A 16,700-nucleotide genomic window follows, 5' to 3' on the forward strand; every position below is an offset into this window, starting at 1 on the left:
CTGCTAAAATCCCATCTTCTAAAAGAAGCCTTTCCCAATCTCCCTAATGCTAGTGCTTTCTCTCTGTTGATTATTTCCAATTTATCCTTTATATCCCTTGTTTGTACATAGTTACTTTGCATGTTGTCTCTCCCTTTGGACTGTGAGTTCCTTGAGAGCAGACACTGTCTTTTATCTTTCTTTGTATCCCTAGCATTTAGCATAATGCCTGGTACATGTTGATGTCTAATACTGTCCATTGGGTTTTCTTGGCAAAGATACTGGAGTAGTTTTCCATTTTCTTCTCCAGTCTGGTTACATAGCGGATGCTTAAAAAAATGTTTATTGATTGACTGAAATCTCGTGAGGACTTGTCAAAATGTAGGACCATATTGTGTTACTGCTCTGAGAAAAGCTAAGCCAATAAGGAGGTTTAGAAGAATAGAAAGAGTATTTGAAAGCTTTATGAATTTACGTGGGTGCTATGTACCTCTGGGGACACTTTATGGGACCATGGTTTTTTATGTGATTTATTGATAGTTTGTTACCTTTCCTATTTCCAAAGCGTAGGACAGGTCCGAAGAAGATTCATGGAACTTGAAATATGACTTTTTCCAGTCATGGTTAAAGACATGTACTGTATTTCCAAACAGGATCTTTTGTAGGCCCTAAGGAAGAGAGGAATGTATCTTTTAATCAGCAAATTGTATGTTTACTTTTAGTACAAAAATATATGGCAAAGTCAGAGAGATGGATTAGTAACACTGATTCTACAACAAAACCTAAACCTGATCTAGACTTCAGATCTTACTATTGATTTAGTGATCTATGGAAGATTTTCCATGCTTTGAATAATTCTTTTATGTCAGAGGTTCTTAACCTGAGATCCATGAATATGATTTTAAATATTTTAAGTATTTCAATATAATTGAAAAACATTCTGAGATGGGGTCCATAGGCTTTCTCAGACTGTACCTGTGGTTCAGGATGCAAAAAAAGTTAAGAACTTCAACTCTTGGAGAGAGTTGAGGGTGTTAAGATAATAATAGTAATTATACCTAGCATTTATAGAGGACCCTAAAGTTTGTAAAGCACTTTGTATGTTTTATCTCATTTGATCCTTACAACAACCCTATAAGATATGCACTACTATCATCCCCTTTTTCCAGATAGGAAAACTGAGGCCAAGAGAGCCTTTCTCAGGCTCTTACCCAAGGGCACATAACTGGTAAATGCCTGACACAAGATTTGAAATGAAGCCTTCCTGACTCAAAGTCCAATCTGTTTTCACTACTCTACCTGGCTGCCTCTAAGATGAGACCTTATAAATGGAAGGTCAGTTATCTCGCTCTTGTGAGAAGTATACTATAGGATACACCATATTTATTAGTGACAACTAGCTAGTTGATAGTCATCTCTGTGGAATAGTGGAGAGAAGTGTGTTTCCTCTCATTGGAGGTCCTTAAGGAGAGCCTTGAAAAACCCTTGTTGGATATACTATACTGGAAATTTCTTTTGGGTATGGGTTTGATTGAATGGTTACCAGTTCTACAAGTGTTGGATCTGAAGTCAAGAGAGACCTGGATTAAAATCTCTCCTTCATTGCTTACTGATTGTGACCATGGGCAGATTCCTTAACTTTTCTGAACCTCCTCTTCAGAGAGTGATAGATATAGAGTTGGAAGGGATCTAAGAGGTCATCTTGTCCAACCTTTCCCTTCCAATTTACAGATGAGGAAACTGAGACCCAGGGAGTCACTTGCCCATAGTTATGAGTATAATTGTGTCACAGGCAGAATCTGAATCCAAGTTTTCTTGACTCCAAAGTTCTCTGACTCTACCATTGTCTCCTTCACTGAAATGAGGATGGTGACAGCAGGAGGATCTGCCCCATAGAGTAGTTCACAGAATTTGAGAGTCGGTCACCATTTTAGTTCAACTCATACTCAAGAGGACTCACTCCTCATAATTTCCCCAAAAAGTGGTCTCTGCATACCCTCTGTGTGACACTTCTAAGGTAGGGGAAGCTTCCATTCCCGGAGTCAGCCTGCTTCATTTATTATTAGAAAGTTTTTCTATTAACATCAAACCTTAATTTATCTCTTTGCAATTTCCATTAATTACTCTAGTTGTTCCCTTTGAGGATGAGCAGAATAAATAAAAAAATTCCTTCAGCAAGACGATGTAAGTAAATATGCCTTTATAAACCTTAAAGTACAATACAAATGTCCGTAAATACCATTGTTATCATAAGATCCCATCAGAATAGAGTATGGACTAGCCCTTTAAATGAGAGTTCAGGGAAAAATACCTTTGGAAAAAGAAAAACGGAGGAATAGGTAGGTACCAAAGACCTAACTTCTATTTCCCAATTTCTCCCAGGTCTAGGAAGCAAAAATAAACTATTATGTTGGAACTTGGTGGTGGAGGCGGAAAAGTTGGGGAAATGAGGAGTTTGTTGCTCCTGAACAAAGGAGTGGGGTAGTTCTTGGGAGGGCAGAATGCTTTATAGATCCTTTCATCTCCAGATAACCAGTTCATCCAACCTTCAGTAAAAATGTATATTCTTACCCCATTCAGTACAACGCAAGTCAGCAGTGAGGCAAGGGAGAATTCTCCAGTGAGCATCTTGTGACTGTCTTAATTCTAGACAATTTGCCTGGCTGAAACATCAGTGAGACCGAGTGAAGTTTCAAGATCCTTCTCCCCTATACCCACCCTACCCAACCAGTCTAGGATATCCTCATCATCCCCAGAGGGATTAGAGCCCTGGAGGCCCAGGGTATGGGTCATTAATGACTATGCTGGTTAAAAAAGGCTAGATCAAGTGACTTGCAAAATAAGAATAAATCCAAATACAATTTCAGTAGAAAAAAATCAATTATTTAGATGTCTGGGATTTCCTGAACACTCCATTGCTTGCTTTCAGACTGCCCTCTTTGGATTCTTTTGTCTCTGGTTTTTTAAAGGGGAAGATGACCTAGGCAGTCATTAGGGAAGTCTCCAGTGACATCCTGTTTTCCTCTATGGTCAAATGGAAGCACTCAGGCATAGATTTTCCCATTTCATATTTCTCTAAACTCCTCTTTTTGACAAAGGTTAATAAAATTCATGAAACTAAAAAAATATGACATCAAAATATGATAATGCAGTACAGTTCAATTGATATAAGCTCATTTATATACTAAATTTTATTCATGTATGTATTTTAAGGCTCTTTATCATAGGCTTGAATTACAGAGCTATTCTAATTTTTAGCTTTTTTGCAGGGGGTGGCATCCACCAGGCTATATGATCAATAAAGATTTGAATATCATTGCTTCTTGGATGTACCTACTTTTCTTTTAGTAGGAGTAGGAGGCTGCTTCTGGCTTATAGTTTGATTGGTTAGAGGTTATTTCTGGTGTGGAAATTCCTCCCACCAATGTAGAATGACAGTTTATCTACAAGTTTTGGAAAGTTAGCTGCCTCTGGCATTGTGAGATTAAGTGACTTGCCAAGGGCACCCAATAAGTTTGTATCAGATGAAGGAGGCTATGCTGCTTCTCTATTTGATATAATAGCGAGAAAAAATAATATTATCCCTCAACATAGAGTTTCATGGGCTACATTAGAGATTTCATATTGGTGAAGAAGATCACATGATTATGCTTGTTGAGGTAGAAGCCACTGAGTCCAACTCCTTTATTTAACAAATAAGCAACTGAGGTGAAGAAGGAAGTGACTTGCCTAAGGACACACAGGAAGTAAGAGTCAAAGAGAGGATTTGAACTCAGGTCCTCTGACTATAAAATCAACATTATTTCATTTTCTCCAAAACTATGGAGGTTCCCCCCCCAAAGAAACTTCAATGAATCAAAATAGAGGGTCTTCATTTTCTCTTCTGTAAAATAAGGAGTTAGATTAGCTGATCACTAAAGTTTCTAAGTTGAGGGTCTTTGCTATAATCCTAGCATCTTTTAGTCCTGTCTAATTCATCTTGACCATGACATATTAAGAAAGACCTAGAACCTAGGATCCACATTAATGGACTCTTGAGTCAATGGAGCCATGAATGAATGGTACCCACTAGTACCCAGTCATGGTCCCTCCCAACCCTGATCGTAGCTATCAAAAATAGGGTCATGGGACTCCAACCCAACAAGGAACTTCAACATCACAAATTCAGAAGAAGTAATGTATGGTATGGTGGAAAGAGTACTAGATTTGCCATTGAAGGACCTAGGCTTGAATCCCAATATTGCCACTTGTGTGACTGAGCAAATCACTTAACTTTTCTGGACCTCAGTTTCCTTAAGTATAAAAGGAAGGAATAGAAAGGGTGACCTCTCTAAAGTCTCTGAGTCTCTAAAATCGAGTGATATGTTCCTTCTTGCTCATTTATACTTATGTGAAATTGAAAAAGTTCAATTCCTCCAAAAGGCCTAATCTACAGTAGAATGTATATTACATTATATGTGGCTTATTTGTATTTTCCAATGGCTTCAAGAAAGTGTATAAATACAGAAGCTGTCAGAACTTAGGAGGGAAGGATTAAAACATTCCCAGTACCACAGCACTGGTATTGAAAAAAAATTATAAATAAGTCATTTTAATTATATTCTCCTTTTACCAATAACAATTCTCTGAAGTCTTATGTCCAATAAATACTCTCATATGACACCAGCTAAGATTCCCCAACCTCATTGTTTTGGAGAGGTTACATTTCACTCCATGTTTAATTAACAAGATGTACTCACCATGACCATTGCTAGGGAGACAGGAAAGCAGTGCCATTTTGAGTTGATTGAGGGTTCAGGAAGTGAATAAAGGACCTTTGATGGGCACTGTTCTTGTCCTTTGCCTTGAGATGATCGGGTACCAGCTTTCTCATAATCAGCAGGTTTGGGACAGTCTTGGAGTTTCTCTTGAGTGTCCTCTCACCCCCAAAAACAAAGCAAAAAAAGAAACAAACAAAAAACCCCAAAACCTTGTGTTAATTTTGCCTTACATGTTTTGGGAGAGGGTAAGTTTCTTTTTTCTTTTTTGTAGAGATGTCTCTTGAAGGTTTATTTTCTATACTTAGAATCAATCAGTCAACCAGCATTGATTGATGTGTGAATCTCTGGGGATACCAATGATCCTTCCTTCCAAAGAGCTTAATATTCAAATGGGGAAACAACAAACATATAGAAAGTGCATATACAAATAAATCCAAGGTAGTTAGGGAGAGAGGCATTGATTCTTCTCCTATATGTCTCCCAATGCTTAGGATGTGTAGTTAATTACTCCCCCATATAGATATGGTCACTTCAGTCATCAGGGGATGAGCTTAAAGGTCAGCCAATTTAATACCCCTCATTTTACACTTGAGAAAAACATAGCCCAGGCAAGTTAAATGGCTGGCCCAAAGTCACCCAGGATTCAAACTCAGATTCTTGAGTTCTTCTCATTCTTTCCATTACACCCACATTATTTCCCTATGCAGGGAAGAAAGTGGCAGAACTCTGGCCTCCAACTTCAAATCCTGCACTCTTATTTCATATTTATAATTGGGTGGAAAAGACTATGAATATCCATTCGGAAAAAAGGAAAAAACATATGTTTCTCTCAAAAGACTTTGTACAAGTTTGATGTGTCAAGAGAGGTTAAATGTAACTATGGAAACATCATTAACATCGAGACTTTGGCTTGAAATTATGTTAGGGAAAGAGAGAAATATCATCGCTTAATGTTTTCAAAAGTCAACACTAAGTAAATCTTTGTGAAGGACTCTTAAATTCTCTCCCTCAATACAATTAGCTTACCTTAGTGGCTACCATACGAAGTATTTTTTCTTGTTCCTGCTCCCCTTTAGTGAGGGCAAGAATTTCACAGTTCAGAAAGAACTGCCTTTCACTCATTCACTCCCCAGCTATCCTAGACCTCATCCTCCAGCGTCTAAATTATTAGCACTGGCCCTCAGTTTGCCCTCCTTCACTTTTGAACAAATACACATTCTGTGTCCAGGAAACAAAAGGCAACATTAAAGGAACTTTCCTTGATTCGGATCGATACTTTAAAAAGACACCTGCCTTCCCACTTATTCTAAATTCCAAAGGGGAGTGGAAGGAGGCTTCCTTATCTCTCAGATACATCATCTGAGTCAAATAGGTTATTGATCAGATACTTTGCGTAAATCAAATGACATCTTTATACTCCCAGGAGTGGACTTTTTCCATCTTGCTGCAAAACTGTAATTAGAAATTTAGTTTTTTGAAAAATTTCTTTATTTACCTCCTGAATGTTTCTTTCAGTACCTTCCAAATCCTGTCTGTCTAAACTAGTTTTCCATCTGATAATTTTAAGATTATCAAACAAATCATCTCTCATATTTCAATTTAGACTATGCTTGGGATGTGGCTAGTGATTCCAAGTTTATTCTAAAAATATGACTTTACTGTTATGCTATATTTTATAATAATAGTACTAATTGTGTACTGTTTTCAGACAATATCAAATCCAATTAACAGCAGGGGAAAAATCCTAGTGTTTGATGGTTTCTTCTGTTTGTGAATTAACTGAATGGATTGCATAAAGACACAAATTAGAAGACTTTATATAACTTTCTAACCTCTCCAGACTTTAGGGAGACCATCTTGCAGCTTTTACCTTGAAATAATGTTTAAATATTTTAAAAATATTAATCAAATTATAGTCCTCTATTATTTTTAAAGCTCTGATCAAATGAAAAAGGCAAATTATGTAGATGGTACTTTGGTCTCAAACTGACCCACAACAACTGAAATTTCTACAGATTTGGGAAGCTTGGAAAGTACATAAATCACTAAAGTGCTAAGTCTTGACAATCTAGCATTATTTCCACAAACAGTAGAAGGTCTGGATTTTAAATATAATTGTTTCTAAATAATAACTGCATATTGCTTTTAGTGATAGAAAAAATATTCTTAAAGGCTAGAAGAGTGCTTAATGATCTGTCAAAGAAAAAAGGAATATATGAAAAGATCCTCAGGACTGCCTATTCATTATTTTACATTTTCATATGCTGTACTACCATTGTGTAGATGATACGACACTTAAGGAAGATGCTCGGATTATGTTTTCAATGTGATTGTTTGATGTAAAAATCACAGAAGAACAAAATCCACCTTTGGAGAAAAAGCGTTACCTGATGGGTTGAACTGTTGATTTCCAACCTGTAAATGAAAGAGGAAACATCAAGTGAAGAGTTTCTCCCTATTAGAGAGTAAGGAAACAATCACCTTTTGGATCTATAGAAACATCTTTCCACAAGATGATTATCCATGGATGCATTTTCAAAGAACACTTGTAAAAGGAGAATGTTCACAGAGAGAAAATAAGAGTTGATTACTGAAGTACATGAAAGGTATTACATTCAAATCATCCGTATTTTAGAGAAATGCAAAAATCTTACCTGGGATAACTAAAGATTTCCCTCCATTTGTCAAGGTCTGAAATTTTCCTCGCTATTTCATCTAATTCCTTTTCTCGGAAACTATGATCCTTACGGGAGACCTCGTTGTCCATTTATAGACTAAGGAGTCGAATTGAAAGAAGTTGTTCAAAATTGGGACAAGAGGTACTTTCTGGTGCAGAGAGATTTGGCTGGCACAGATGGTGGTTTGCAATATGCTAATCCCCACTATTGACTAGCCAGGTCTCACACAACTAGTGCTCTGGGCTTGCTGTAAGCCCCTGCTATCAGATCCGATTAAATTTTCATTAGAGGTGGAAGACTTGGTGCAGTTTTGCTCACTGCACAGGCAGTATAAATGTTTAATCCAGGATTCAGATTGATAAACAATGAGGTTGCAATTGCTGTCTTTGCAATGGAGAAAAAAGACATAATCTAATTGACTCAAGGTGGCACTATGGATGGAAAATATTTTCTTAGACTCTGATGCTTCACTCAGTTTGTTCAACCAACATGAAATGAGCAGTTTCTGTCCTCATGCTGATTTACAAGCTCTGTAGGAGGTACAAGGATGAATGAGGCACTGTGCCTGCCCTCAAAGACCTCGGGATATAAATATACAAATCCCCATTCTATGAAGCATAATGGATCAAAAAAGCAAGGATCAAAAAGTGCAAGCATTAAAAGTTAGAAGGGACCTTTGGGGTTAGAGAATCATCACATTATAGAACTGGAGCCAAAAGTGGCCTATGAGCTCATGCTATCGTTTTACAGATGGGGAAACTGAAGACCAGAAAGCTTAAACAACTTGCCCAAGGTCACACAGGTATCAGCAACTGAGAAAAGGGAGACTGAGTAGTGTAGTGGGGAGCACAATAGGAGTAATTTGGCTGTGTAATGGATAGAGTATCAGCTGGTCAGGAGGATCTAAGTTCAAATTTGACCTCAAACACTGTGTCACCCAAAGCAAGTCATTTAACCCCAGTTGCTGAAAGAAAAGAACTATATACTTAGAACACCTGAGTTCAAATCCTGCTTAAGCCTCTTTATCTTTCATGGGCTTTGTTTTCTCATCTGTGTAATGAGAGGTTGGAATAAGCAGCCACTAAGGTCCCTTTCAGTTTTAAATCTGTGGTCCATAATCCTGTCTTACTTGGAGAACCCAATAGGACATTACAGGGATGTGAGTCCATGTCCTGAGCCTGCCAGAATCAATACTCTTTTCATCGTACCCCCGGGGTTCAGAGGAGGAAGAGGTCATTTCTGGCTATAGGCATTTGGGAGAATATTGTAAATGGATCTTTGGAGGCACAACATGAGAATGAGTCATCAGACTCTGGCTCTAAGAACAGTTATTGTATCTATGATACCTTGACGGACATTTCAGTCCATTCAGTCTCTTCTCACTGTCCTTCTGACTTCCCTGTCTAGAACACTCTTCCCTGGCTATCACCCCCTTGTAAGGGCTGTCTTCCTTTATGAGTAGATAAACTCAAAAACAGGGACTGTCTTGTGTTCTTATATTTTGTATTCTCAATGCTTAGCATGGTGCCTGACTCATAGTAAAGATTTAATAAAATCTTTTTTTTCCCTTTCATTCCTTCAAAGGCAGAGAAATCCATTTGAGTGGTCTCTATAATTCATATAAAGTACTTTAAAGTAATACTGAGGCCAAGGAAGGAACTGGGGAAGCACCAGACATTTTCTATGGAGGTTAGTGCCTACAGAACCTCCTACACCAATTGAGGGGAAAATGACTCAGTTTGTTTTATAGAGAACTCTAAAAAGGTCAAGTCCCTTTCTTTCACTGGAATAAGTTCTCACTTTGGTGACAGGCATGGTAAAGAATATTGATTACTTGGATAAAAACACATGTGATGCAGGCAATGTGTCCCTTTCTGAACAGACAGAATCCCTGAAATGCCCTTTTTTTCTCTGCCCAGTGCCAGGAAGAATTTGACCTTTGGTGCTCAGGAGTGTAGGAATAACAAGGGCAGAGAGGTCTGAGTGGTCCGGGCACAAAGAGTGAGTGAGCTCCTTAGAGTTTTGTATACTACATTATGGTAGATATCCCAGAATTTTCTGTTTAGAAAGCTGTTTTATGCAGCAGCACAGAGTAGCACAGTGGTTACAAATAAAAACAATGGCCATCAATTTGTACAGAAGGATCCTTGAAGGTCACATATTGGCTCAATTTTAAAATGTAATGTGATCTATTTTTTAAATTGTATTTTTATTTATTTTAGTAAATATTTCCCAATTACATTTTAGTCTGGCTCAGGCCCCATTTAGTTCTGTGTGCTTGACATCTCTGGAATTGGGGATAGAATGTTGTACGTGTATACACTAAAACAGAACATAGTACACATACACATACACATTACAAACACGGGAGATGCAGCACCAAGTAATAGATTGATAGGCAGCCTTGCAGAGCTGGCTGAAAGGGCTACCTTTGACACTTTTGGGATGATTCTAGGCAAGGGATTGTCCAGTCAACCTCTGAGTGCCTTAGGGGATTTCCTGAGACTTATCTACCAAGTCACAAGCCATCATCTTTTTTTAAAAAAATTTGTTTTTTCCCCAAGTACATGTCAAAAAATTTTTTTTAACATTTTCTTAAGTTTAGAGTTCCAAATTCTATCTCTCCTTCCCTCGCTTTGCTTTTTCCTTCCTGAGAGCAATCTGGCATAGATTACGCATGTGTAATCGTGTAAAACATTTCCATGTTATTCATTTTGTGCAAGAAGACCCAAACAACAACAAATTAAAAATAGCATGCTTCAGTCCATATTCAGACAATATCAGTTCTTTCTCTGGTGGCAGGCAGTATGTTTCATCTTGAGTCCTTTGGGAGTGTCTTGGATCGCTAAGCCATTCACAGTCAATCATTGTTCAGAATTACTGTTGCTGTGCACAGTTTCACTTCACTTTGCATCAGTTTGTATAAATCTTTGCAGGTCTTTCTGAAATCATCTTGACTGTCCTTTCTCATAGCACAGCAGTATTTCATTGCAATCATATATGACGCCTTGTTTGGCCATTCCCCAATTGATAAACATTCCCTCAGTTTCCAGTTGTTAACTGTTGGGGGTGTAAGCTCAGTTCCATGTGGACAGTCTTGGGCAGGTAAAAGGTGAGGACTTCTAAACCTTAGAGTTCTCATGAGGCCCCCCAGGGAACAGCAGGGAATTGAGGTGTGAGACCGAGATATCTCGTGCATTTCTGCCTCTTCCCGTGGGAAACGTGATGGGAGAGAGCATCCCCGCCCTCGAGATTGGCCCAGATCTGAGCACACCTATTGTTGTCTAACAGGCACGGTATTCAGGTGCAAACTATGCGGCCGGAGAGCTTAAGTAGGGTCAGGAAAGCCTGAAGGCACTCTTAGCGCTGAGAGGCCCTTACAGGACAGAAGGCCCCTTTTCCTCTCTTCGCTCTTCCCTCCCCCCTCTCTCCCCACTTCCACTTCTGCTTTCATTCTCTTACTGTAAGATCTTTGCCTCCTTGGGAGATTTCTCTCTCTCTCCTAAGGAAGAATTCCCCCTGCACATGTAACCAGGACCCTGAATAAAGCCTAACCCTTGTTCGACTCCGGAAAGTCTCTTCTCTCATACGTTTATCCGGTTTGGCCAGCCGAAGACCTGCGATAGGTAAGGTAAGACTCGGGTAGCCCTCAGGCCTCTAGGCCTGGCAGTTAACCACCACAAAAAAAGAATGAGCCATTATCTTTGAGTAAAGCGAGTCTAGTCAGATTTTTGTGCTGTAAACCCCCACATAGGAATGAGTCCATAACATAGAAATTGGAGCAGGAAGGAAGGTTCTTTAGTGCTCCTCTGTCTAACCCTTTGCTTCCCAGATGAAGAAACAGGGTTTCCAGATAGTTAAATAACTTGTCCCAGGTCACAGCAGTAAGAAGTAATAGGCTTAATGTTGAAGTCACCATCTTCTGGCTACTCCAGGACACCCAGGTTGGATTAGTAGAAAGAAAGTTGAATTTTAAGTTAGAGGATGTGGATTGAAATCCTGACTTTGCCACTCTTTATCTCTTTGGGGTCTCAGTTTTTTCACCTATAAAATGAGGAGTTTGGACTCAGTGGCCTCTAAGGTCCCATCCAGCTCAGATTCTATGATCCTATGACCCCATACTCTTGCCCCTCTGCCATTCTTAGAGTTGTTTCTTTTGGTATCTGTTAAGCCAGCTCATACTCACATGCCCCTTAATTCATCATCGATAATGTTTTGATTGTAAACCTTTATGAGCAATCAGTGATGTTAGCAGTGGTTAATATGTATTAAGTATGTCTAAGGTAGAAAACATACTAAGTGTTATCCATTGGATGGGAAACTTTCACATAGAAACAAGTATTAAGCACCTACTGTATGCCAGGCACTGTGCTAAGTGCTTTACAAACATAATTTTATCTGATTTTCACAACTCTGTGAGGTAGGTGCTAGTATTGTCCCTATTGTACAGCTGGGGAAACTGAGTCAGGGAGAGGTTAATGACTTACTCAAGATCATCAGAACTTGTATGTATCTGAGGCCACATTTGAATTCCCCCAGACCTAGTGCTCTCTCCACTGTGCTAAGGTGTTTGCTGCCAATGATATGACATGAAGGGTTCGTTTCAGGGAATTTTTCAGATATCTGGCTCATTGTCTCCACCAAGAGTATTGGAGGATCGTGTTCTGACACCACCCAGATTTGCTGTTGTTGTCCAGTTGTTTTTCAGTCGTTTCCAACTTTTTATGACCCGCTTTGGGGTCTCCTTGGCAAAGATCCTGGGAGTGGTTTGCTATTTCCTTCTCCAGCTTATTGTATAGATGAGGAAATTGAGGCAAACAGAGTTAGGTGTCTGAGGCTAGAACTGAACTCAGGAATGTGAATCTTCCTGGTTCCATGACCAGTACTCTAGCCATTGAACCACCTGACTCTCCCAGAGTTGCTACCATTCACCTTCACAAGCTCAGAGTTCACAAAGTTTAAATGAGAGGAAAACAATAGTTGACCTATAGGTCAAAAAAACATACAGAATTCTTATCAGAGCTCATGGAAAAATATCGATCAGTACCAAGGAGGAATCCTTCCCCAGGGACTGAATGTTCTCACTCATAATCATTCACTCAGTAGGGTTTGCATGAGGTGTTGTTTCTTACAGTTCCTCAATGGGTTTATTTTGCCTAAGGAAGCTCTTTGCTTCTCCCAGCAAGTGGAACCCATCACACAATTATTCAACCAACAAGCATTTATTAAGATCTTACTATGTTCCATAGTAACATCTAGAGGCAGCTTGATGGCTTAGTGGGGTAGCGCACAGGGTCTAGAGTCAGGAAGACCTGAGTTCAAATCCAGCCTCAGACACTTACTAGCTGTGTAGCCTTGGGCAAGTTACTCAACCTCTTTTTGCCTTAATCCACTAGAGAAGGAAATGGCAAACCATGGCAGTATCTTTACCAAGAAAACTCCTTGGACAGTATTGACCTGCTACGATCCTCAGTATCACAAAGATCAAACACAAATGAACAAATGAACAATGTTTCATGTGCTGTGCTAGAGGCTGGGGATAAAAGTACAAATAATGAAACAATTCTTACTTTCTCAAGGAGAAGCATCTGCAGAGAGGCCAAGAAAGCTGAGGGAAGAGAAAAGGCATTCGATTTGGCAACTGAGATCATTGGTAATTTTAGAAAGAGGAATTTCAGCTGAATTCCCTATTGAATAATAGGGACAGAGCCAAATTGCAGTGGATTTATTTTTAAATATATTTTTATTTATTTCATTAAATATTTCCCAATTGCATGTACATTTTTAACATCCATTTAAAAAAAATTGAGTCCCAAATTCTCTCCCTCCTTCCAATCCCTTCCTTAAGCATTGAGCAGGCAAGCGATATATCAGTTATACATGTGAAGTCATGCAAAACATATTTCTGCATTAGCCATGTTTGCACAGGTTTCAAAAGAATGTGGGATAAGAAAAAAATGGAAGCACTGACTGTAGGTGGCTTTCTCAAGGAGTTTAACCATGAGGAAGAGGACATATTGGACAGCAGCTAACAGGAATGGTCTGATCAAATAAGGATTTTTTTAAGGGAGCCTTGAATCAGCTCTGGGTCCAGCTCCCTGTCCTGCAGCCCCTTCATTCCAGAGGCTTCCCAGAGAGTTTTGCATCAGATCCAGATCCAAATCCCCAGTCTATAACCTTTGTCTTCACCCAGTACTGAGATCAGACCCAGCCTGAATTGCTAGCTACTTATTGCCTCCTGTCCCAACTCAGCTGGTACTTTCTCCACCTCCTGCCTGTTTTGAGTCTGGCCTCTTAGACTTCAAAAGATTCGGTATCTCCACCAGCTACCACAAACTTGGGACTCAGGTAAGAGCCTTGAACAGTCTAATCTCCATCCTTCAGTGGACCTCTCTCTAATCACTAATATTATGGCTGGATTTATCCCTTAATGATTAACATTCCTACCCAGTCACAGTCCCTTCATCCCAGTGATTCTGAACCCCTAATGTCATTGTACAAACTCCCTTCTTCACCACTGGCTTCCTAACTCCCAATCCCCTCAATTCTACCTCCCTGCCCCAACTCACAATGTCACACTCCAAATCTACTGGCTCCTTTTGACTGGGTTCTCTTGGGATGCTTGCCTACTCCATAGTAACACACTTGCTTTCATCTTAAGAATTTTCTTTTCCCATTCCCTCCATCTTCTGACTCTCTCTGAGACTTAGTCACTCCTTCCAGCCCTGGTTGTACTTTCACTGATACTCTCCAACTCACTGGTTTTGGTGGTGGAGTCAAAAAACCTCCTTGTTCTCCATAGCTACTTTCAGACTCTTTCTTTACTACCACCATCACTCAATAACCTCTCCTCCTTTCCGGTTCCTTCAATCCAAATTGCTCACCCAAATTTATCAAGATTCTGATAGCTGTGATCTATCAGTCCCCAGGACACTTTCCTCCTTTTCTCAATGAGTCCAATGCCTGGATCACAGTTTTTCTCTCCTTCCCAACTCCTGTCCTTCCCTATGGGATTCCAGCATACATATTACTATACCTCCACACCATCAAAAACACATTACTACACCCTAGCTTCACAGTTCCTCAGTCTACTCAGTTTTCATGACCTACTCTTCCTTTCAACCTCAGCTACACATAGAAATGTTCCTGCCCTTTTTCTTACCATCATACCTCCATGTTCATAAACTGCTCATTTCCATTATCTGATCCCAATCTCTTGTCATTCTATCTTTCCCTGTTCTTAGTCCTCACAATGACCAGTCCCTTCCATTCCTTAGTTTCTTCCCATTTCATCACCCCTACATTGGCTAAACTTTTTTGCCTTCCTTAACTTGACCCTTTTGTGAATCAATTCAACTCTACACCCTTCTCCATAACTGAGTCCATTACCTCCCTTATCCTGTTACCATCATGCCTTGCCAAGCCTCAGACTTGGATGACTTCCATTATCTGCTGCCTTTCTTTTTATTCATGTGCTGCTGAATAGAGCTGGAGAAAATGGTGAAAACGTGCTAACTAGGTCCACTCCAAATTTGTGTAGTATAATCTTAACTGGAGGCTCAAGGCTCGCATGGCACACCTGTCCCCTATGTCTAAAATGCTTTCCTTCCTCTTCTCTGCCTCCTGGCTTTCTTCAAGACACCTCAAATTCCACTTTCTGCAAAAAGTCTTTCTCTGCACTGACTCCCTGTCTTCCCCCTGAGACTGCTTCTCATGTATCCTGTATATATCTTGTATGTACATAGTAGCTGGCATTTTGTCTCCCTCTTTAGAATGTAGATCCTCTTTGAGAGAAGGGATTATGTGTCCATCTTTCTCTACATCTTCAGCACTTAACACAGTGACTGGTACATAGTAAATTCTTAATAAATGATTTTAACTAAGAATGAGGAAGACATGGGCATACTTGCAGGCAACTGGAAAGGACTCAGTAGTTAGGGAAAGAGTAAAGATGTAAAGTGTGGATAGTAGAGGGGGCAATCTGTTGGAGTTGTTGGGAGGGAATGGGATGAAAGGCAAATGTTGGCTTTGACATCCAAGGTCTAGCTCATCTGAGACCAGAGTGAAGTAAAAGATAGTGGGAGAATATGTCTAAAGAATGTGAAATAAGGAGGAGGAAAGAGAGGGAAATTCTTAGTGAATTTTTTTTGGCGGGGATAAGAGGAAGCAACAGTTCTCTGCTAAAGAGAACACCAAGTAGGGGGTGCTGTTGGAGCCTTGATGTGAGATGGGAAGGTTTAGAACAACATATGTGGGGAGCTGCATAGCAAAATGATTTGTGAGGGGTAGAGTGTTTGCCTTTCCCAACTGAGATCGGATAACATAAATTGGTCCAACCATCCTAGAAATTATGTAAAAAATTATATAAGAAAAACAACTCAGTTGTGTGTATCCTTTAACCCGGTAATGCTTTACTGGGTTTATATCCCAAGGAAGTTAATGATAACAAGAAAGGCCCCTATTTAGGAGAAGGCCAGTAGCAATACTATTCATAATTGCAAAAACCTGGAAACAATATGCACACAAAGACTGGGAAAATGCTCCACAATTTGTGATAATGAATGTAATGAAATACCATTGCATTGTAAGGAGTAGTGGATATAAAGAATTCAGAGAAACATTAGAAGACATACTAAGTGATTCACAGTGAAAAAAAGCAAATGGAAAAGACCAGCCTACAAGGAAGGCAGCCACTTAATGACTCGTGGAATATGGGACAAATGTTACTTGGCCAGCCCAGTCTTGCTAAGTCCCATGGTGACTGGCCATAAAGGAACTCATAGAATAGATTGAATTCTTGCCTGAGGCAGAAAGAAGCAGTTCGAATGACAGACAAGACTTCAAGAGGTTTTTGTTTTGTTTTGTGACTTGTTTTTTTTTTTGGCTGTCATGAGTATGGATAACCAAAAAACTGAGCTAGCCTCTAGAGCTATGAGCTAAAATAACTCCAACACTCTGCCCACTTCAGGGAGCAGGCTGCACAGCAATGGCAATTCAGCAGAGTACTGGCAGATGGCAGCAGAGACCACTGGAGGACCAACAGAGAGCAGCCCAGCAAAAATATGGGATGATAGAATTAGTACTGTGTCCAGTCACCAGGGGGCAGCAACAGGGAGAGTAGCCTACATGACCATCTTTCAGCTTGATGACATTACCAAACTGGCATATAATATTAGTAGCTCTGCAGGGGAAACCATTTTTCCTGGTTGTGTGTATTCTCTTTGTATGAGTTTTCTCCCATTAATACTCCTGTCCATATGCATTTCTTCTGCCACTGGTGATG

The 16,700-nt window shown here is 39.7% G+C and overlaps 1 protein-coding gene across 1 annotated transcript in view; it reads right to left on the minus strand.

Annotated features, from left to right (window-relative positions):
- Nucleotides 1-7,506, minus strand: part of MINDY4B (MINDY family member 4B) — a 40,624-nt gene extending 33,118 nt beyond the window's left edge. The window contains exons 1-3 of the mRNA XM_072621525.1: nucleotides 7,394-7,506; nucleotides 7,127-7,154; nucleotides 528-647 (exon numbers count right to left, since the gene is read on the minus strand). Coding sequence (XP_072477626.1) covers nucleotides 528-647; nucleotides 7,127-7,154; nucleotides 7,394-7,506 — 261 coding nt within the window. The remainder of the gene's footprint in view (nucleotides 1-527; nucleotides 648-7,126; nucleotides 7,155-7,393) is intronic.
- Between the last annotated feature and the right edge of the window lie 9,194 nt (nucleotides 7,507-16,700).

This window comes from Notamacropus eugenii, chromosome 6 (assembly GCF_028372415.1).
Source record: "Notamacropus eugenii isolate mMacEug1 chromosome 6, mMacEug1.pri_v2, whole genome shotgun sequence".
Classification (NCBI taxonomy): domain Eukaryota; kingdom Metazoa; phylum Chordata; class Mammalia; order Diprotodontia; family Macropodidae; genus Notamacropus; species Notamacropus eugenii.